We start from the raw sequence: 23,719 nt of genomic DNA, 5'->3' as shown, positions 1-23,719 counted from the left end.
ACCAGCTGGAGAAGGCATTTCTCTTCTTCCCCAATGGTCTACTCACAGGACAGGTCCACCAGTATCTTTGCCAAGAAAACCCTAAATTGATTCATGGAGAGATGGAAATGACTTAAAAGCAACAAAAATATATAGGATACCATACTAGGTGTCTACACCTATACATGCTAGCCACTTAGGCTGATTTGGTTTATGGCTACCACAGACTCAATATGTCTGTTTAAAATTAAATTTGCCATTTGAACCACAAAACCAGTCAGTTCTCCTGAGCTTTCTACTTCTATAATGGTACCATTATTTTTGCAGTCATCCTGACCCAAAACCTTGGAGTCATCTTTAGCTCTTCTTGCTTCCAGGTCCTGCTCCATTTATTTTATTTTTTAAAAATAAAATTAATTAATTAATTTGGATGTTTGTTGCATTAAAACTCCCAAGTAATTCCCTACTTTCCTCTCCCCCATTAGAGGAGGCATCATTTGTCCAAGAGATACATGTATATATAAAACCTATGTTTTAGTTATTTCTCTATCAGTTCTTTCTCTGGAGTCATCCTTCAAACAATATTTCTATTGTTCTACATAATGTTCTCTTGCTTCTGCTCATTTCACTCTTCATTATTTCACATAGGTCTTTCCATTTCAAAAAATAACCCTTACCTTCTATCTTAGAATCAATACTGTGTATTGGTTCCGAGGCAGAACAATGGTGAGGGGTAGGCAATGAGTGTTAAGTGACTTGCCCAGGGTCACACAGCTTGGAAGTGTCTGAGGCCAGATTTGAATGTAGGATCTTCCATTTCTAGGCCTGATTCTCAATCCACTGAGTCACCTGGCTGCTCCCTTTCCATGTTTTTAAAAAATTTAACCTCCTCATCATTTCTGACAGTGTAGTAGTATACTATCACAATCATATGCCCAATTTGTTTAGCCACACATTTAGCCACTCACCAAGTCTAGTTTGTTCTTCTTTTTCTATTTCTCCGTAGTCATCACTTCCTTTCTATTTCCATCACCAGCATTCCAGCTCATTTCCTTTCACCTGAACTATTGCAATCGGCTTCCATCTATCTCTGTTTCTGAGTTTCATCTTTCTTCATTTGGATTCTTTATACCCTGCCAGATTCCTAAATATGTGCTTTGCTCATGTCATTTCCCTGGTTTTAAATATCTTCAAAATGCTTCTTGTTGCCTTGAAAATAAAGTGCAAACTCTTTACTTGCTATTTATGGCCCGTAACAATCTGGCCTCTTTCTACCATTCCAGCTTCCTCTCTCTCTAAGTTTCCTTCCTGAACTCTCCACCACAGCTAATCCAATTTATTCAACCACCCCTCAAATATCCATCCTCTGCTCGTGACTTTTCCTTAACATCCCCCAGGAGGGCCTTCCTTGCCATTTCAGTCTAGTATTACTGTTTAGTTTTTCATATATTTGCTTCTTTTCTCAATAAGTTGAATATAAGTTATTTGAGAGCAGAGATGATTTTTGTTTCTGCCTTTGTATCCCCAGTGCCAAATCGAGTACCTTGCTCATAGAATATCCTTAATAAATGATTTTTGAGTTTAATTGAATAACCCAATGGTGACTTATGGACTTTGGTATTTTTCCCATAGTGCCTGGCACATAACAAGTACTGAATAATTATCTGCCAATTGGATTTGAAACTTTATTTGAAAAATTTCCAGGTATTGATATGTTCTATTGCACTAACTTTTGGGGTCTTCCATACAGGTAGAAGCCACCAATCAAATAATTGCTATTGAGCAGTCTCAGTCTGATCGAAGCAAAAGGCTTTTTAATCCTTACAAGTAAGAGGTCCCTCTCTCCTACCTCCATTCCCCTCCAGTGTTTCTATGAGTGTTTCAGGAATAAAGTTTGTCTGTCAGTCTCTCATTGGCAATTCAAAGAGAAATCCACTGGGAAGTCTGATTTGAAGTGATGGAAAATGTAAATGCCACAAATCCGTGTTTGTCAACAAAACAATGTTCATAAAAATGCATTGAAATTCTGGAGGAGAAGCATTATGAAAAACTGTTTTGTATTACTGTTATTTTTCTATTCATTTCACTGTCGACTTTGGCTTCTTAAGATAGATGGTAGTCAGATTTTTCATTTTCATTTTCATTTTCATCATTAACATGCTGACAGTTAATTTCAGAATTTGGAAAGCCTGCTGTGCTTACGATTCAGACTTATTACTTTTTCGTAAATGCTATTGTTGAGAGGGCATTGGAAGGGCTCCCACTCAGAAAGCACACAGGGCTGGCTATCAAGCTAGACAGACCACAGACTCCATCAGAAGGAGGAATGACTTGGGGTTGGACTTGATTTGTTGATTGATTTGATATGAGGAGAGTTGGACTCTCTTAGTCATTGGATAATAAGCTGTCCCCAGGATTGCGATGAGATACACATTGACTTACAGCAGAAAGATGGCAAAGTCAACCTCTGCCTGAATTTGAAAGCACCTAAGCTTGACGTACAAGTGCAATAATGTCACAGCATGGCACTTCAGTTGGTACTTGGGTCAAACTTGGTTCCTTGTATTGATAGAAAAGAAATCCGGTATAGAATTTGGTCTCTTCTTGCTGCCTCCTTGGGATAATACCTCATGTGATGTTGGCTTGGAGAAACAAAATGGGTGAGAAATCTGTGAAAACTCCCAAGAGAAGTCTAAACGTAGCCCTTCATGGTACTTCTCTTCTTCCCCAATGGCCTTCTCACAGAACAGGTCCACTAGATGACAAACCTGGGTCTGAAGTAGTTTGAAAAACAATATGCTCCAAAACTATTCTCATAAGATGTGTTCTCCTTTCACAGAGAACAAAGAACTCCATTACTTTGAAGCAAAGGTGTTAAATGAAATAACATATTAAGGAAAATGATAATAAAACTTTCCCCCCATAAACTTGGGGTACCCTCTCCCGCAAATACACATGCCATCAAAGGGAAGCATTTGGCATGCATGGATAGGCACACGTGTAGGGAACATATTTGGTCAGGACACACATTAGGGAACATGTGTAGTCAGGATTCACATGTGGAAGATTTTAGCTAAAGATTTGGAGTATCTCCTTCAAAGAAGTGAGCTTTTTCATTTAAAGCCAGAATCTTTAAAAATTGCTCCTTTTAAAAAAGCAGCCAAATTTGCCTTAGACCAGCAGAAAACCTTTCCTTGGGGGATGGGGTAGGATTTTTAATTTTTCCTCCCCTCTTTGTGCCATAATTTGACTCACTTGAGAATCTAGACCAAAAGATTCTCAGCTGTAGGGCAAGTTCTTCAGAACAAAGAATTTGACTTTCCCAGCTAGCTAATGCCCTGGGATTTGTTTAATCTTTCTTTGAACTGAACTTCCTGGTTGCTGGGCTTGGAGTTTCCAAAGGTGACCTCAGTCTGGCCTGGGGTTCTTAATTTTTTTTTTGCTTTGTAGACCCTTTTGGCTGCCTGGGGAAGCCTTTGGACTCTTTCTCAGAATAATATATTTAAATGCATAAAATAAAATCCATTGGATCACAAAAGAAACCAAATATATTGAAATCTAGGTATCAAAATATTCAAAAAACCAATTCTCATACTTCAGATTGGGAAGCTTTGCTCCAGTTGAGGGCGATCATTCTGCCTCCTGATTTTAATCTCTGGAGGAGAGTCTATAATAGAAGCCACATAAAGGTCATTTGCCCAAGAACCACCAAAGCGCTCTGGGGTTACAGTTTCCTCTGGCTCCAACTCTAAGCCTCTTCTGTTCTCCCATGTAGATGAGGGGGTAAGGAAGAAAAGCACAATGTCGGAGAAAAACCCAAGAGACCAGGTCTTTGTCTCTTCTGCCTGCCTGGCCACATTCCTGGCCTTTCATATGCAAATACTGCCAGTCAAAGCCCTTTAAAGGGGGGCACAGAGCTCACCTTTATGTCAAGAAAACCCTTTACTCTAGAGGAGTGCCACAGCAAACCAAGCCAATAAAGAATAAAGGAGATTACTGTTTCCCTCTGAGTCTTAAGGAAAAATGCCTTTCTGCTGATGGAGATGGCTGCATCCCATGCAGAGATGTTCTGAGGGCCAGATGACCATTACTTAGTTATTGAAAAGTGAGCCAGGCCCCTCTCTTCCTCACTAAGGAATTGGTGATTTATCCTGAAGCAGTGATCAGAGAGAAATATCATTCGGAAGCTCATGAGAACCTGAGAATCTCAGTAAGATGGAGCCAAAGACAGTGGTAGTAAGGTAGAGTAGAAAGCTGGACTGCTGGATTTGGGAGTCAGAGGACTTGACCTCAGGCTCAGACCAGGCTCCGCCATTTACTACCTGGGGGATGGGTTTTCCTTTTGAACTAATTTCATCTAAGTGGAGTTGGCCCCAGGATGGAGATGAGATCCACCTCCTATGTCACTAGAAAGATGGCAAAGTCAGTCTATGTCTGAATTTGATAGCACCTTCTCTGATGCACAAATGGGATTAGGCTATGACATGCCAGTTCTCCTGGTGCCTGGGAACCCCTGGTTCCTCATATTAGTAGAAAAGCAAATATGGTTCAGAATGAGTAAATCCTTTAACAGCCTCTATTTTACAACATTTTTTGGTCTGTAAAATAAATGAGTTGGACTTGTCTCTTCTAGCTCTCCCCACTTTCAAATGATGGGACTAGACAAGACTTTTGGGCATTCTTTGGACAAGAAGAAGATCAAATCAGTCAACATTTAAAGAAATTAATTCAGTCTATTTACTGGAAGGCTAAATACCAAAGCTGAAGCTTAAATATTTTAGCTATATAGTTTTCATTATGAAAAAAGAGAACTCATTAGAAAAGATCCTGATGTTGGGAAAGATTGAAGGGAAAAGGAAAAGAGGAAGGTAGAGGATGAGATGGACAGTGTCACAGAAGCAATGAAATGAGCCTGGAAAGACTTAGTGGAAGATATAAAGGTATGGTGGGCTATGATCCATGGGGCCAAAGGGTTAGACACGACTGAACTATTGAACAACAAAATCTCTGAATTGATGACCTAAAAATCCATTTTATTTGCATATATGCATATATGTATGTATATAATCCTTTTCTCTTTTCTGTTTGCTTTAGAATCGATCTACCAGGAGACCAAGTAACCAAAGTAACACTGGGAAGATTACATTTCAGTGAGACGACAGCCAATAATATGAGAAAGAAGGGAAAGCCCAACCCTGACCAAAGGTGCTGAGTGTCAGCATGTGGGACTATCCATGGGGCTACAGTTGAAATAGCTGAACATTTCACAAGAGCTTTGCCAAGAAGTCATTACATCAGCTCTTGGCCTGTTTCTTTACAGCTCAGTCTCATGGGTTTGAAAACAGGGTTATGAGTCTTTTAAGTTAGTATCTGAGGGTTACTTTTTAAAAAAAGTTACAACTTTTCTCAACTAACAAGCATTCATTTTCTCTCCCTGCCCATAGTGGAAAACCAAACAAAACCCTTTTAATAAATGCTTACAGTCAAGTAAAACGAACATTCATGTTGGTAATGTCCAAAAATGTGCATCTCCTTTCATGTATTTAGTCCATCATTATGATTACCTTTGACAATCCCTTTGGGAGCACCTTGGACCTCTGGGAGCCATTTGCCCTTCTTTCTCTAAACCTATTCTAAGCTTGTTTCATTTGCCATCTTCCCTTCTTCCTAACACTCCAATTCTTCCTCCCACAAGATTTTGCCTCTATCCTGTGATAGCCTTGAGTCTTGTTTTTGGAGAAGAGAAAGAGGCACAAGAAAGAATTCTTGGCTAAGCTGGAATTTCATTGCATGCTCTGTGAGCAACATGCTACCCACTATCAAAATGTTTTCAGTCTTGGACCTCTTTTGTAGGCATTTTCTTGGGATGAAATAATTTGGGAAGAATAATAGATTTTTTAAGACTTATTTTGTAAGTAATAATAAATCACTTGAAGCATTTACTAAGCTACAGAGGCTTTGGGTATGGGCCTGGTTCCAAAATTGTGTTTGTAATCTGAAGTTCTTGTCTAGCTAAGTATGGAGACATACATTCTCTAGAGGAGAGAGTTGGCCCCTGGTTGATGAATATTTTTGGCCCCAGCAGCTCAGGAAGTCATCTACTAAGGCATTGGAGGGATTTCAATCTGTTTTTGGTGAAATAAACTCCCCCAAACCATGGATATTTTAGTCAGATTTTTATTTATATTTTACTAAGCTGTCTGATTCACTTGGCTCTTAAGCTGCATTTATTTATTTATTTATTATTTTATTTTATTTTTAGCTCTGAGTTCTTCCCTTCTACCTCCCTTTCCCCTACCCTTTGAGAAGTCAAGAAAAACATGTAGAGTCATGCAAAAGAAATTCCTACATTAGCTATGTCTAAGCCAAAAAAAAAAGGAAGAAAGAAAACAGGCTTCACTCTGTATTCTGAGTCCACCAGTTCTCTATCTGGAAACAGATAGCATATTTGATCCTGAAACCTTGGGAACTGTGGTTGGTCATGGTATTGAGCAGAGTTCTTAAGTCATTCAAAATTGGTTATCTTTACAATATTGTTGTTATCATATAAATTGTTCTGGTTCTGCTTACTTTTTATGTATCAGTTCATCCAAGTCTTCTTGGGTTTCTAGGAAACCATTCATTTCACCATTTCTTATAGTACAATAGTATTCCATCACATTCATATGCCGTAACTTGGGCTGTGTTTAGAGAGACTTTGAGTACAGGCCTACGGAGGTGTCATCCCTTCTTCTCTCTTTTAGTTTGGTAGGATGACAACCAGAGTACGTGTTAGGAATAACATTGTTAGATTAGAAAGTGTCCAAAGAAGGAAGCTCAAGATAGTGAATTGATCCTTGAGATCATGGCATACGAGGGCTGATTAAAGGAATTGGGGTTAGTTTGGAGAAGAAAAGACTTAAGAAAGAGCTGATAATTGTCATAAAGTGTTTAAAGAGTTGTCAAGTAGAAAAAGAATTGGGATTAATCTGCTTAACTCCAAAGGGGAAAACTAGCAATAATTGGTGAAAACTACAAAGAGTTTAATATTTAAAATAAAAATCTTCCTAACAACTAGTGTTATCAGAGCATATTAATAACAAAAATAATAAAAATCATATGAATATATCAAAAGATGCTAAAAAGCTTTTGATAAAAGTCATTACCTTCTCCTTATAAATCCTTACCATTTGTCTTAGCATCAGCTTTTGTATACTGGTTCCAAGACAGAAGAGCATAAAGACTAGGCAACAGGGTGGGGAAGGGGGGGTGTTAAATGATTTGTCCAAGTGCCTGAGGCCGGATTTGAATTTAAGAACTCCCTTCTCTAAGGCTTGACTCTCAATTCACTGAGCCACCAATTTAAAAAAGTAACAAAACTCATTTGAAGGAATAAATCATTAAAAACGTGAAGAGAAGTAATGAAAAAAATGAGAAGAAGGGGGCCTGGCAATACTAGATGCCCCCCAATATCTCTTTCTTTAAAAAAAACCCAAACAAACCCTAAGAAGTGTAAGAATAAATGGACCTCTCCTTCATGTGATTAATGGTATCTGTCTAAAACCAAGAGCCAACATCATAGGTAATGGATATCTATTTTCATGATAATTATTTAATATAGTGCTATAAATACAGCCATAAGAAAGAAAAATAAGTTGAGGGAATAAGTATAGGCAAAAATAAAATCATTGCCTTGTGCAGATGATATGATGGCCTATATGGAGAACCTTAAAGAGTCAAGTAAAAATAGCTGAAATCATTTACAAAAGAAATTCATGTAAATAAACAGTGTACTAATGTAATAAAAATAAGAATAATTACCAAACTAATTTACTTATTCAGTATCATACCAATGAGACTATCAAAAATTATTTTATAGAATTTGTAAAAAATACCAAAACTTATCTGAAGGAACAAATAGCTAAGAATCTCAAGAGAAATAATGAAAAAAGTAGGAAAGAAGGGGGCCTGGCAATAATAGTGTTCATACTAAAAAGTAGCAATCATCAAAACTACTTGATACTGGTTAAAAACATAGAAGGGTTAGTGGAACAAATTGGGTAAACATTTTAGAGAAGCAAATTAATATAGTAGTAGAGATGGTTAAACCCGAAGACCCAAACAACTAAAGGAAGGATTCAGTATTTGAGGAAAACTTCTGGGAAAACTAGAAAGTAGTCTGATAGAAATTTGCTTTTGATTAGCATTCCACACTGGATGAAAACAAACTTCAAATGGATTATGACTTGGATATAAGAAATCACATCATAAAGAAATTGGAAAGGCAAGCAAGGAAATGCCTTTTGTAACTATGAATGGGGAAAGAGTTCACAAACAAACAAGAGATAGAGAAGATCATACAACATATAATGGACAACTAATTCTTTTAGTTGAGTCTCTAGAATTTTCCACATATCCCATCATATCATCTGTGAAAAGAGATAGTTTTATTATTTCTTTGCCTGTTCTGAGTCTTCCAATTTCTTTTTCTTCTTTTTATTGATATTGCTAGCATTTCTAATATTACATTACACAATATTGATGATAATGGGCATCTTTGTTTCAACCCTGTTCTTATAGAGAAGGCTTCTAACTTATTTCCATTACAGGAAGATATCATAAGCAAATTAGAAGAACAGAGAACATATTACTTCTCAGATTTATGGATAGGAGAAGAATTTATGAATAAGCAAGAGACAGAGACAGAAAGCATTATGAGATGAAAAATGGACAATTTTGAATATAGTAAATTAAAAAGATTTTCTACAAATAAAAGTAACTTGGCCAAGGTTAGAAGGAAAGCAGCAAATCAAATTGGGAGAAAAATTTATAGAGTTTCTCAGATAGAGGTCTCATATCTAAAATATGTAACATTGTTAAATTTATGAGAATATAAACCATTCTTCAGTTGATAAATATCAAAATACATAAAGTTTTCAGATGAAGAAATCAAAGTGATAGCTATCAAACCATATGAAAAAAGAAGAGAGGAAGAAAGGAAGGGAAGAAGGGAGAAAGGGAGGGAGAATGAAAGAAAAAAAAGAATTAAAGAAGGAAAGAAAGAGAAGAAAGGAAGACAAAAGAATAAAAGAAAGGAAGGAAGGAGGAAAGAAAGTACAAAAGGAAGGAAGGAGGGAGTGAGGGAGGATAAAAGAAAAAGGAAAGAAGGAAAGAAAGAGAAGAAAAGAAAAAAGGAAGGAAGGAAGAAAGGGAGGAAGAAAAGAAGAAAGAAAGAAAGAAAAGAAGGAAGCAAGAATGAAAGAAAGAAAAAAGGAAGGAAGGAAGAAATAGAAAGAAAGGAAGGAAGGAAGAAAGAGCAGCTAGATGGCTCAGTGGATAGAGAGCCAGGCATAAAAATGGGAGGTCCTGGATGTAAATATGACCTCAGAAACTTCCTAGCTTAACTTAACTCCAATTGTCTAGCTCTGATCATTCTTTTGCCTCAGAAGTGATACTTAGTATTAATTCTAAGACAGAAAATAAGGGTTTAAAAATACAAAAAGAAGCAGCAGCACTGGACTAACTGCATTCTGTCCTGCACAGCTAACAAATAAGAAATAAGATGGGACAACAATTGTCCCCATGCCCAAGCTAAGGATGAGAAACAGTTTGGTTTATACTGGGTTCCTGTTTGGGATCTGCAAATAATCTGGTGTATCAAATAAGATAATTTTTTTTCAAAGCTTTTAGCACATTGCCTGGCACATACTAAATGCTTATTTCCTTCCTTCTTTCCACCAAGGGCTAATGGAGAGTGATAATAGATGAATCAATTGTTGCATTCTTTCATAGTGGGGAGAGTTTTGCCCTTGGGAGGAAATGGAGGGATGCCAGGATGAGTAGCACATAAATGACTTGTGTTTTAGGTGAAGTTATGTTTGAATTTTTCTAATGTTTCTATTGTTTTCTATCTAGGTATTTTATGTTGGTGGTTGGACTCTATGCTGCTAATCAAGACCAGCTCTATTTATTGGCTGCTCACATCTCTGAGAGCATAATTGTTAGGGTAGGTACAACAGTTTCACTCTCCCTCAGCCTGATCCCTCCGTTCCTGTGTCCCCCATTCCTTTCTGGTCCGAAGAGAATTCTGTATTGTCTAGGTATGGTTTCTGGGGAAATGGACCACTCAAGTCAACTTTTGTAAGGTTTCTACTGAGGATGAGAGAGAGGCATAGAGGATAGGAAGCTGACCTTAGAAGCTGAAAGACTGAGTTCAAATCCTGCCTCTGACTTAACTCTGAATAATGATGGAAGAGTTGCCCATTTGCATTAGGAGAAGGAATTTCCACAGGGTGAATTCCCCCGACACCAATAAAATCTCATGTCCAGAACAAAAAAATTTACTTAAGATAGAGTCTTGTAGTATGGTAGAATGTTGATTTACTTAAGATAGAGTCTTGTAGTATGGTAGAATGTTGATTTTGGGGTCAGGGAGATCTAGGTTTGAGTCCTGCCTCTTATATTCATGAATATATGATCCTGGGCAAGTCCTTAAGTGGTCCCAGCCTCAGTTTTCTTGTCTGTAAAATGAGAATAATAATATCCTGAAGTAGCTAACTCAAAGAATATTTCTGGTGCTTCAGGAATTTTTAAAAATTTCATTTAAAATGGTTTTTCCCATGGTTATATGATTCATGTTGTCTCCCACTCCCAGATTGCTTCAGGAATTTTAACAGTGCTGGTAAGTTTGATATAAACACTCCAAACTCTCCAGGCTGAGAAGGCAATATCTCCTCTCAGCACACTAAAGTGTCTTAAGGGATTAGGGCAATGGTGTGCTGGTTGATGGGACCATGTACCTGGTACAGTGGGTAGAGCACTGGACTTGGAATCAGGAAGATTGATTTTCAAGAGTTCAAATCCAGCCTCAGACACTTACTAGATCAGTGACCCTGGGCAAATCATTCGCCTCAATTTCCTTATCTCTAAAATGAACTGAAGAAGCAAATGGTAGTAACTTTGCCAAGAAAACTCCAGAATGGGGTCATGAAAAGTCGAACACGACTGAAAAGACTAAACAACAACAACAGAAATGCTGGCCGCAATTTAACACCTGAGTCTGGGGGGAAAAATGTGTGCGCAACCCAAATTTAATCTTCATTATTAACATTTTCTTTATCATTTTCTCAAGTTTAGATGTCAACAAAGCAATAAATCAAGCCCTTATTTGTAGTGTTTGACCATTTGCAAGGTGAAAATGCTCACCCTGAAATTTAAATTAGTTCTCTAGAGTTATATTGAGCAGACTGCAGCTCACTTCTCGGTTAGGGTATCCTTTCCCTGGGAGGCTTTTACATTTTTTAAAATTTAAATTTAAATTTTAGATTTTTAAATCTAAATTTTTTATTTACTTCAAGGATAGCAAAGACAAATGTACAAATACTTCCTCCAACATTTCCTTATAACTCCTATAAGGAATAATAATCATCCAAGTCTCTGAGTGGGTTCAGACTCACTTATTGGCTGACCAATGTGTCTTAATTGCCATATAAATGCTAGATATTATTATTGCTATTGTGATTATTATTCTTGCCGGATCATAGAGTACTTGGAAGGGAACAAAAACTAGGAAAACTAGAACCTGATGCTTCGGGATTGACTTTATACAATGACATAAGTTCTGATTTTAAATCAATTATCATATATTATGGGGCAAAAGTGTGAAAACATAGCTTATTAAAAGAGAGATACTAAATGTAATGGGGGGTAGGGGGAGTGGGAATGATTATTGGATTTGGGGGGGAGAGAAACTGGCTTCAAATCCTGACGCTTCTCCTTTCTAGGACTTAGTTTGCTCCTCTATAAAATGATGGGATTGGACTAAGGCAGGGGTTCTTAGCCTTTTTTTGTCTTTTAATTTAAATATCATAAACTCCTTCGGCATTCTGGGGAAGCCTATAGTTCCTTTTTTTTTCAGAATAATGTTTTCAAATGCATGAAATACAAAGGAAACCAAAGGTTAGTGAAAATAAATATGTACAGGTATTTCCTCCACATTGCAACTTTCCTTATTGGAGTTTTGATACATCACAGATTGGCATAAGAAATTAAATGGAAACTTTTGAGGAGTTTTGTGGAAGCTGTTGATAATACAGGAAGACCAGGCTAGTAGATGACTCAGAAAAAAGTTTTGAAGCTATATAGCCCCTAACTCCCATTGCCTAGCCATTACTACTCTTCTTTGGTGGAACCAATACATAGTATTGATTTTAAGATGGAAATTAAGGGTTTAAGAAAAAAGAAAGGAACTATACAGCCCACAACCAAATACTTGATTAAATTTTGCAATAAGATACTGAAACAGCCCATAAAAAAATTCAGACTTCTCTGGAACAAAGGGAGGAACAAAAAATTTTATGAGGATTTTCCAGATCCCTGGGGGCATTGTACCCCTGACTCCTCAATGTGGAAGGGATATCTATAATTTTTTTCTAACCCAAGTTCACACACCCTCTTAAATCTATCTAAGGAAGTCCCAGGAATCCATGGAAGTCCAAGGGAAGAACCCTCGAGGTTTCTTTGAACTCTAACATTCTATGAGTCTGATAAATTACCCAAGAACGAGAACCCTAAAAAATTGTTTCATAGTTGAAATATAATTGAAACAATGAATGAGATGATGAAGCACTCATTTTTGCAGAGTGGATCAAAGAATGAATAGAGGAGTAAGTACTATTATAGTCAAATCATGGGCATGTAATAACACTTCCATTGAGTCAAATATTTGGATGTTAGCCACATGATTCTTTAAAAAACAAACAACCAAACCCTTTACCTCCTGTCTTAGTAACTACTCTAAGACAGAAAGGCAAGGGATAGGCAAATGAGGTTAAGTGACTTGCCCAGGGTCAAACAGCTAGGAAGTGTCTGAGACTGGCACTCTATCAATTGTGCCCCTTGTCTGCCCTACTTTAAGCCAGGGGTTCTTAACTCCTGGAAAGTTGGATGAGAAAAAGAAATTACATCTTTATTTCAATATAATTGGTTTCCTTTGTAATCCTACTTTTCTATTTAATGTATTTCAAAACTTTATGGATGAAGCACTAAAGGGACACAGCCTTGTTCCAGGAGTTTTTGAAGGGAAAGACCAAGCAAAAGAGCATTCCCTTTTTGGGATTTCCCAGTTCTCCCGCATCTCGCCTGGAAAAAGGCAGTCCTCAAAGCTTGAGGTCTCCAGGGAGCAGAATTGGGAAAGCTTTTAACAATCTTAGGGAAAGAATACTTACTTTTTCTGAAAGAATTCAGTAATATCCCAGAGAAAGATTGTATCTAAATTTGAACTTGGTGATGGCAGAGAGTCTAGAGTTGCCTAGTGAGTACCAAACTTAGCTCACAAAGAGTTGGTTGGACATGACTGAACAACAACAAACCCAATCTCAGGGAATCCAGAAGAAGGCTTCAGTCTGCTCCCAGAATTCATACAAGAGCATTTTCCATCATGAATCCTTTGTAATCTCCTTGGTTCATCATGTTGATTAGAGTCACATCATCGTTACTGGTACAATGGTCTTTTGGTTGTGCCCGTGAAGTGATTTTCCTAAGAGCACAAAAGTAAAAATTAATTTCATGGGATCACAGGATAATAGGTTTCAAGCTGAAAGGGATCTCAAAGGTCATCTAGAACAACCTCTCTTTAAGGGCATCAGTTGTCCTTTGCCTCTTTGTGTATCCCCAGAGCTTAGCACAATGCCTGGCAGATTGTCGCATTTAATGAATGTTTATTGAATTTATTGAATTATAGATAAGAACTTTCAATTATTTATTGTGAAGTTCTATATAGTAAGCAACATTAACTGTGCTCTATAGGACTTCTCTACATTAATTCCAATCAGTGGTAGTACATTAAAGGCTGTTTTTGAATATTTCATTAATGATTCCACAGAGGAAAATGCAATTGATTCATCTTGGAAAGAATACCATTTTCCATTATAGATGAGGCTCTCTCCTTAGGAACTTAAGTCTGGAATCCCAAAGATATTCATGGCTTTTTGTAAATGTGATTCGAATGGAAATGAGCTTTGTAGATGCATCTTGGTTTGTTAGGATGTTTCCTGCTAAATCAGATCTATTTATACCTATTACACTGGTTCCACCAACTTGATAATTACCCCAATCTCCTTTGAAAAACAAAAGAAAAATGTCATTGTTTAATTGTGTTTTCCTGAGTTATCTCCTCATGCTCAGAGAATAGCAAAGATACAGACCTAGTTTGTGTCACATGCGTTTGGCTAAGATTCCAGTGTTGGCAGCAGTGGGGAGGGACATTTGACTTTGCATTCAATCCTATTTTCCATTCATCTGCCCTACCTGGACCCTGAAGACACTGGCAGAAAAGCTCTTTGTTCCTCTGGGCTCACACAAAGAAGCCTTCACAAAGTTGCTACTTTTCAGCCTGGCCTTCTTTGCCTCTCAAAGCCCAGTCTTTCTGGCAAATCAAGATGAGGAGTGGTGGGAGGATGAGCGGAAACCAAAGATGGTGGCTCTTTACACAAATCTTAAGAGCATTGAACTTCTGAAATTCCACTATCCCATTTAATATGTGAGAACAGGAAATGGCCAAAGGAAGTTTCAAGCTGGGGCTGATGGGGTGAGGAGGGCACTTTTGAGATATGATATTTTGTTGTTTGTAAACCCAACCATGAAGCTCCACAAAACACCCCTAAAAGGGTTATGCTATGTCACATATTATAATTATTGATGGCCATAAAATGAATGCTTGTCTGAGAATTTGGAGAAGATTTAGAAGTCAGGGTCCTTGAAACTAGGGAGAGTTTCATTTTGTCTTTTTATTCCCCGAACGTAGCTAGCATAATTCCTTATACAGAACTGAAACTTCAGAAATGTTTATTGGATTGAATTTCGTGACGTCTCTTAAAATAGTTAGAAATATTGAGAGGATGAGATCAAGTGGAAACTGTTGCTTTATGGTGTTTGTTTGTTGTTGTTCAGTCATCGATTCTTTATGACCCTATTTGGGGGTTTCTGGGCAAAGACACTGGAGTAGTTTGTTATTTCCTTCTCCAGCTCATTTTACGTATGAGGAATGAGGCAAACAGGATGAAGTGACTTGCCCAGGGTCACATAGCTAGTAAGGGTCTTAGGCTGGTTTTGAACTCAGGAAGATAAGTCTTCCTGACTTCAGGCTATAGAGCACATGCAGTTTTAATTAAGGAGAAGTTTTCTTTATTTTTTTAACCTTATTTTTATTTCCCCCTTTTATTCTTTAAAATAGTTTTTAGTTGTCAAACATTAATTTTGTCTTCCAACTTTCCCCTCACAAAAAGAAAAACAAAACTCTTATAACAAGTAAGCACAGTAAAGCAAAATAAATTCCCATATTGGAAATGTCCAAAAATGTGTGTCTCATTCTCCCAGCCAGAAGGCGGGTAGCATTATTCAGCATTGGTCATCATGAATCACTCAGGTTCACTACCAGAGAACCAGCTTGGATTTTTCACTTTTGATCCTTCCCATATTCAGTCAGTTACGAACTTGAGAAGAATTTGGAGTATTGAAGAGAATGCTGGACTTAGAGTCAATAGAGTTGTTCAGTCACTTTTTATTTGTATCTGACTCTTCATGACTCCCCTTGGGGTTTTCTTGGCAAAGATACTAGAGTGATTTGACACTTCCTTTTCCAGCTCATTTTACAGATGAGGAACTGAGGCAAACAGGGAGAAGTGACTTGCCCAGGGTGAAGTAAGTGTCTGAAGCTGGATTTGAACTCAGTTCAAATGATGTTGATGATGTCTGATGATGACTGATGATGTCTGAAGATGAGTCTTCCAGACTCCAGGCTTGGCGCTCTATCCACTGAGCCACCTAGCTGCCCTGTCCCAAGTCAGAGAGTCAGCAAAACTTGGATTCAGATCCAGTCTCTGATATGTACTAGTTGTATGACCAGAAACAAGCCACTTAACCTACCTGAGACTCATTTTTCCCATCTGTAAAATGAGGTTAGTCTAGATGGCCTCTAAAATCTCTTCTGATTCTAAATTTATTATCCCATCAATTCTCCTTCATAATTCATAGTTTGGAAGCTAGAAGAGACCTTAGGATTCATCTAATCCAACCTCTTCATTTTACAGATAAGGAAACTGAGGTCCAGAAAGGTCTTGGACCTTATTTACCTTGATCCTATCTCTAATTCCTTCTTTCCATCCCACCATCTCACTTTCTGCCCTCTAGCTCTTGCCAAGAATGTTACAACCATATCCTAATTGGTTTTCTTGTCTTCAATCCCTCTCTTCTACAATCTATCCTCCATTAACTTAGGAAATTAATATTCCTAAAGTACAGATCTAATCAAGTCACTCCCTCCCTGAAAGAAGATTCAATAGCTTCCTATTGCTCTAGAATGAGATGAAAGTTCCTTTGGCTTTTAAAACTTCACAATCAGACTCCATTCTTTTCCCCCCCATAGACAACTTCTATCCCCCTTACACATTTTGTGGTTCAATCAAACTCCCGAATATAATATTCCATCTCCTCATTCATTCATTCATTCATTCATTCATTCATTCATTCATTCTCTTATTCCTGCCTCTAATGTTTTTGTATAGGCTATCTCCAATGCCTGGGACTCTTTTCCTTCTTACTTTGCCTCTTAGAATCACTGACTTCCCTCAGAATACATCTCAGATTCCACTTCCTAGCTGAAGCCTTTACTTATCTACCCAACTATTAGTGTTTCCTAGGCCCTTCCAAATTATTTTGTATTTAATCTGTATATTTTAAATGTATATTTATCTGGATATATTTCATTCTCTGTCTCCCCTGTAGAATATAAGCTCCTCAAGGGCAAAGATTGGTCCATTTTTGTTGCATATTATCGTCAGCTGCTTCAGCATCTGACACATAGTAGGCACTTAATAAATGGTGATTTCCCTGGAACATTCAGGAGAAATACCCTGACATGTCCAGCATTGGCAAAATTGGGAAGGAGGTAAAACTTATCTCAAAGTCAATTCTCTGCACAAGTGGCATGTAAAGTAAAAATTCCGAGAGGCATTTAGTATTTCAGCATCAAATACTTGCATGCCATTTACAAACGAGGCAGTATATTTAAAAGAGACTTAGAAAGGGATAAGATGCTGTACACATCTCCAACTTTCCAATTTTTGTTTTTTTCAAATACGTTTTCCTTTGCTCTCTTTTGTTTTTACATTTCCTAAAATCTGGCTTTATCCACAAGTTGAAATGATTATTCTTGCTCTTTCTCGAAGATTGCTATTTCTTTTTGCTTCCTATTCTTCCTTCCCATCTACCATTTTAATTGATCCAGATCCCTCTCTTTCTCTTCTAAAGCATAGAAAACTCAGGGAATAGAGAAGTCACATAAAGGGAGCCACCAGAAACTATTCCCTTGCTGACCCCGGGGTCTGAGCACCATTGGACAGGGCAGGAATGTTAAGGCATGCTATTTATTTGGAGGAACAAAAGCAAACGTTTTCTCTTCCTGCGATCCAAGGAATAAAGTGCCTGCATCTTTCATTGATCTCTCTTGGACCGAAATCTTTTTTTACCTAGGCATCTAACCCTGGGCAATTTGAGAACGACAGTGACGTGTTATGGCAGCGAGGCCATGTCCCAGAATCTGTTGTCTGTCATGGTCGAGTAGGAATTAACACAGACACTCCTGACGAAGCCCTGGTTGTGTGTGGCAATATGAAAGTGATGGGGACAGTCATGCATCCATCTGACAGCAGAGCAAAACAGAATATCCAGGAGGTGAGCAATGAAGCCGGGTCAGGGCAGCTCCACTGACATGCCAACAGAGGCTGCTGGGTCACTGATTCCCTGACACTCTGACACTCCAGAAAGCCTCCTTTGACTGAATGCCTTTTTGTTTTGGCTGTTGGCTCGGGGAGAATACACTGTTTAAAAACAGTTAAGTTTGGGGGAATGGAGAGGCATCTGTGTTGAAAATCAGATAGCTTGTCCCATTTTGGTGTAAACAAGGACTCTGCCTCTGGTTTGAATGGCAGTGACATTGAGCAGTGAACTCTCTAGGAAAAAATTTCCTAATTACTTTTGGCAGGTCACTGACCAAATTCCAAGAGCTAGGGTTTTTTTTTTGATGGAGAGATGGGAGGGGGGGTGTGATGAGGGGTGGGAGGGGTGATATAGAGCCAGCATGGCAGAGCCGATGAGAGTTAGGAAAACCTGGGTTCAAATTCCATTTCAGACATGTGTGACCCTGGGCATGTCACTTAATAATAATAAATAATAAAAATAGCTAAATTTAACATAGTGCCTACTATGGGCAGGTTTACAATAGTTATCTCGTTTGATCCTTACAACAACCCTGGTGCTCTTATTATCCTCACTTTACAGCTGAGGAGACTGAGGCAAAGAGAGCTTAAGTGATTTGCTCAGGGTCATATAGATAGTGTCCAAGGCTGATTTTGAACTCAACTCTTCCTTACTCTGGGTCCAATATTCTATCCATTGTGCTACCTGTCTTAAGTGTAAAGTCCCCAATCCTCAGTTTCCTACAAAATGGGAACAAAAATAGCTTTCACTCCACAGGATTGTTATGAGGACCAAATAAGATATTGTATGTAACACATTTTTGTAAACCTTAAAGCATGATGTACATATGAACTATTATTATCCTTGTGTTGTACATTTTCCTTCTTGGGCCACATGGGCAAGCATATATGTGCTTCTCTGTTGTAGCATTCATACACACACTGAATGTTTCTTCACTTTACCATCAACTCTCATCTTTTGGTCTGGTACAGCCCACTCTCAGGTCTTCGGTCTCTGACCTATGCTATGAATGAGTCCCTGAGTTTCTGCCTGATAGTGTCCATCAGTGGTTCCATGTGGGTGAGACTGACTCCCCTATCCTGCTCCCCTCCCCCCTGCTTAGGGACAATCTTTGTCTTTTCATCTTGGAAAAACTAAAGCATGCCTGAGGGTAATCCCTTGGCTCTTTGCTGATAAATTGGTCATGCCCAGAAAGGTGAACCTTCTGACAAGAGTCCATCCTTCCCAGGGACTTTGAGAACCAATAATTCATCTTGGGGCAGGCTCAGTGAAGCTCATCCCCTAGCAAGTGGTAAAGATGTGTTCTATAACAATATGATTAATATGGAATTATGTTTTACATGATTATACAGGGGTAACTGGTATCAAATGACTTGCTTTCTTAATGAGGGGGTAGGGAGGAAGAGAGAGAAGCGAGGGATAACTGATGGGCAATTTGTGTGCCCCACTGGCAAGCTCTTGATGTCAAGAAAAATCAAGAAAGACCCCAAGCATGTTAGGTGGTCCTCTTGGGATGAACTAATGAGATCGCATGAAAGGGGCTACATAGACTGAGCAGAGATGGATGGTAATTTATATCCTTGAAGGAATACCCACAGTGATGAGATCCCTGATTCATTTGACTACTAAAAGTTTTGTCCAAGTGCTATCTGGGCCAAGTAGACATGTTTATTTGGAAATGGTACCCTTCAACCTTAAAAGGACTTACAACCCTCCCTAAAGTTAGTGACCTTTTTCCTTTTTAGGGAGAAGACCAAATTAGAAGAAAAGAGGTATAAAAAAAGAGCCACCGGTATTGATAGAGCTCAATGCTCTGTGGCATTGAAAGTTGAACCTCTTACATAGTTAACAGTTTGGTCAGTAAATAAAAGTCACTAACATGAACTCTTTTTTAAAAAATTTATTTAAAAACTATGTTTCCATGTTTCCATATTTCATTTTCTTTCCCTCTCCTCTACTTTTTTCTCTTGTGGATCGAATAAGCACTTCCACTGGGTTATACAAATGTTATCACTTATGCCTATTTCCAAATTATTCATTTCTGCAATAGAGCAGTCTTTAAAATCAAACCCCCAAATCATATTATCCATATAAACATATAAATCATTTGTTTTTCTTCTGTGTTTCTACTCCCACAGTTCTTTCTCTTGATGTGGATAGCATTCTTTCTCATAAATCCTTTGGGATTATCTTGTATTAGCAAAGTCCATTACATTTTATTGTTCCACAATGTTTCACTTTCTGTGTACAAACATCTTGGTTCTGCTCATTTCACTCTGCATCAGTTCCTAGAGGTTCTTCCAGTTCATATAGAAATCCTCTTCATTGCTTACAGCACAATAGTATTCCACCACCATCAGATATGACAATTTAACATGAACTCTTGAAATGGCTTCTTCTGAAGAACAACAAATCTAATAGTAAAATTAACTTAAAAATAAAATTATTTGGACTCCAGATGGAATACTTTAACTTCCAACTTTTTTACTCTGCCCAGAGAGCCCAGATAGGAAATATCTTAATATCACTGATGATCCCTTTCAATTAAATTAGGTTGACACAAGTGAACAACTTCGAAGAATAAACAGAATGAGAATTGTCGAATATGACTACAAACCAGAATTTGCATCAGTGATGGGAATCAACCATACTCATCAAACAGGTACTCCACCCAGTTTCTTGGTCCCATCCCCATTTCCATTCTACTTTTTCCACTCCTTAGTTTTGACTCCATTCTCTTTTGGATTTCTGTGCTATGGTGATTGATGACATCCTGATGTGTCATCCTGTGCTTTGAGAGTACACAAGGATTTGGAATGGAAACAGTTAAGAATTTCACTGTAATTAGTTCAAACCATATAAAGGCACTGGGAGTTTTTGAATAACTGGTTCCTTTTCACTTTTAAGTGTAGAGAAGGGAAAACTTTCAATGCCTGGTCTTTTTGTTTCTATTTTCACACTTCCCCTGTGAGTAGTAGGGGTAAGGGCTGATAAGTCTTTGAACTCTATGTGTGAGCCTTTGGTTGGTAGGTGAGAACAGGACCAATATATACAGAGGTAGCTATACTTTGGTCTAAAAATGGGTAACAGTGCTAAAGGCTAAAGTAGGCTGTGAAGGAACACATCTTCCTATAATGTTGGTGGATATTTCTCTGGTAGGAGAAATGAATCAGTCCAACCTTGATGATGACTGGGGAATTTTTTAAAAAAACCATCATCATGAAGACATTTCCACCAGGTTATACAATGCCCATTAGAGACTCAGCGATGGTGTGCTGGAAACCCGAAGAAATACAATTCTGGCACTGTGGATTGTATTTTCAGATTGTACATAAAATCTTGGGTCAGAATGGCCAAGATGATGGCCACAGGAAAAGCCTAGGGAATGAAGGATACCTATTCACCAGACTATAATATATAGTTAGATAAATGACTCATAGAACCCCGCCATCATTATATATCTTGGATAAATCTTGCAAATGAACAATGAATTGGGTCCAAGATTGAACAGAAAGAGAGAAGACTAGATTGTCTTTGGGATATAGGAAAATTCTCTTAACAACTCCAAATTTCTCTGGGAAACAATGGCTTTTTTAATTCCAATATTCTGCAAGTGTTTAGTGTACTGTGTTGTAGTAGTCAAGCTAATCAGTGGGAAAGTGGGTGGAACCATACTAATGTGGAGGACATTAAGATTATAGATGCAGGTATATTCCAATGGTTTTTTTTCCCCATAAGAGCAAATAGAGACATTTTAGAGTAGGAGGTATAATTGCACAAAAGGAGAAATAGCCTAAGCTCTCCTCTCACTTCCTCCTTCTTCTGCTCTTCTGCCTCCTTCCCCTCAGGTAGAGCTGGCACTATATCCCAGGACAGGTTGGAGTCCAGCCAGCTTCTCTTCCAGTTTGGGTGTGCCTGTTTCTTCACATAGACCTTTCCTTTAGAGAAAGAGGAAGTGAGCTGATGCCACCCTGTTTTATATCTCTATAAAGGAATCCTGTGGCATTTACACACTTTTTTCCCCCACATAAAACCCCTTTCTATGATCATTCCATTCTGCCTTATGGTAGAAATGTCCTTGACCCAAATTTGATGATGCACAGAATCACTAAAAAAAAACACAAAACAATGTTTATTATGCCTGTGCCCCAAATACTATTACTCATCCCTTTTTCCCCCTCATAAATTTAATCAATACTAAGTATTGTATCCAAGGTAGAAGGATGGTAAAGGGTTAGGCAATTGGGGTTAAGTGGTAACATGACCAGGAAGTGTCTGAAGCCAGGACTTGGACCCAGGATTCCCCATCTCTAGGCTTGGCTTTCAATCCACTGAGCCACCTCGATGTCCTTACCCATAGTGCTTTTTGAAGAATATAAAAATAGGCTCAATTTCTTCCCTTTTTTCTCCAAAAGAGTGCTGGTTCTGGAGTCAGAGATCCTGAGTTTGAATCTCACCTGGAATGTTTATTACTTCTTTGATTTGGGACAAAACCAATTAATCTTCCCAGCCTCAGTTTCTTTATTTGTAAAAATAGAGAGTTGAAGCAAATGTTTATAGATTTAGTTAGAAGGAATCTTAGAAGTCATAAAATCCAAACTACTCTGGAAATTTAGGACCACAGAGGTTAAGGGACTCGCCTAGGATCATAGCCAATAAGTGTCTGAGATGGGATTTGAATCTCAGTTTTCCTAATTACAAATACACTGGTCTCCCCACTATACGATGACATATCCCATACCCAAAATGATCTCTGAAGTCCCTTCCTCCTCTAGTTCTATGATTCCAGGATCAAATCAGAGACGTGTCAGACAGTGACGCGAGCCCTGGATTTGGAAACAGAGAACTTGGATCCCTTCCTGGCACTCTTACTTTCTTCCCACTCAACCTCTAGGTCTAAGCTTCCACCCATGAGAGTTTGGTGTAGATGACCACTAAGGCTCTTTTCAGCCCTAAATCATTGCGCCAATGGCTATGTTAATATAGAAGGGGTCCCAAAAGTCTCAGTGCAGTTAAGGCTTTCAAAAACTCAAGAGAATTAATTTTTTTTGTTCTTCAACCAATTTATTCAATTCAATCTCAATGGTGAAAAGCATATTTTACCACAAGAGACTTATTTGTGGGGATATAACAGAATGCAGCATTTATTAAACATCTTTATATGGGAAGAAGTTACAGAACTTTCAGAGAATCCATTTAAAGGCTTGCCTGGAAGCTCCTTGTGCGACTTCAAAGATGAATTCACAATGGGCAACTTCTTCTATGTTTTGGAGTTGATGAAGTTTCCATTGTCTCATGGTGTTTGTGACATGTCTTAAACTTAAGCTACCCTATTACTTTGGGGACATCCCACATATTAAGCATGAAAGTGTTTTGTGGCTAAATAAATTTCAGAAATGACACAATGGAGACAATAGGCACTATACGGTGATGTTCTGGTAAATGTTTAACAGCCAGCTCTCTGAAAAATATGCACATTACACATTTTAAAGTTTAAGCTGCATTATTAACATTTTCCACCATTACATAAGTCTAGAGCAGTGATTCCGAAAGTGGGCGCCACTGCCCCCTGGTGGGTGCTGCAGCGATGCAGGAAAGGGGTGATGGCCACAGGTGCATTTGGGATTTCGAATGTTTTAACTTTTTTTGTATTACATTCTATTCTGAGTTCGATAAAAAGTTTCATAATTTCAAAGTTCAAAGAGGGCATAGGATGGGGAGGGGACAAATACTATTACAAGAAGGAGAGGAAGAGAGCATCAAGAGGCAATTTTTAAACCTTACTCTCAGTGTAATCAACTTGGAGAGGGAAGAGTAGCTATACTATCCACTGGGATATAAAACTCTATCTAACCCTACTGAGAAAGTCAGAAGGGATAAACCAAGGGGAGCAGGGGAGAGGGGAGGTCAAAAAAGGGAGGGGAGAAGAAGGGGGAGGGAATTTATTAGGCCTTCAAAACAAAAAGAGGGGAATAACAAGGGAGGG

General features: G+C 38.2%; 1 protein-coding gene across 1 annotated transcript in view; it reads left to right on the top strand.

Annotated features, from left to right (window-relative positions):
- MYRFL (myelin regulatory factor like) overlaps nt 1-23,719 on the top strand; it is a 149,245-nt gene that overhangs the window by 47,197 nt on the left and 78,329 nt on the right. The window contains exons 8-12 of the mRNA XM_044679198.1: nt 1,730-1,806; nt 5,074-5,184; nt 9,874-9,964; nt 17,488-17,688; nt 20,287-20,395. Coding sequence (XP_044535133.1) covers nt 1,730-1,806; nt 5,074-5,184; nt 9,874-9,964; nt 17,488-17,688; nt 20,287-20,395 — 589 coding nt within the window. The remainder of the gene's footprint in view (nt 1-1,729; nt 1,807-5,073; nt 5,185-9,873; nt 9,965-17,487; nt 17,689-20,286; nt 20,396-23,719) is intronic.

This window comes from Gracilinanus agilis, chromosome 5 (genome assembly GCF_016433145.1).
Source record: "Gracilinanus agilis isolate LMUSP501 chromosome 5, AgileGrace, whole genome shotgun sequence".
Lineage (NCBI taxonomy): Eukaryota > Metazoa > Chordata > Mammalia > Didelphimorphia > Didelphidae > Gracilinanus > Gracilinanus agilis.
The sequence above is the reverse complement of the archived record's forward strand: the minus strand, read 5'-3'. Positions and strand labels throughout refer to the sequence as shown.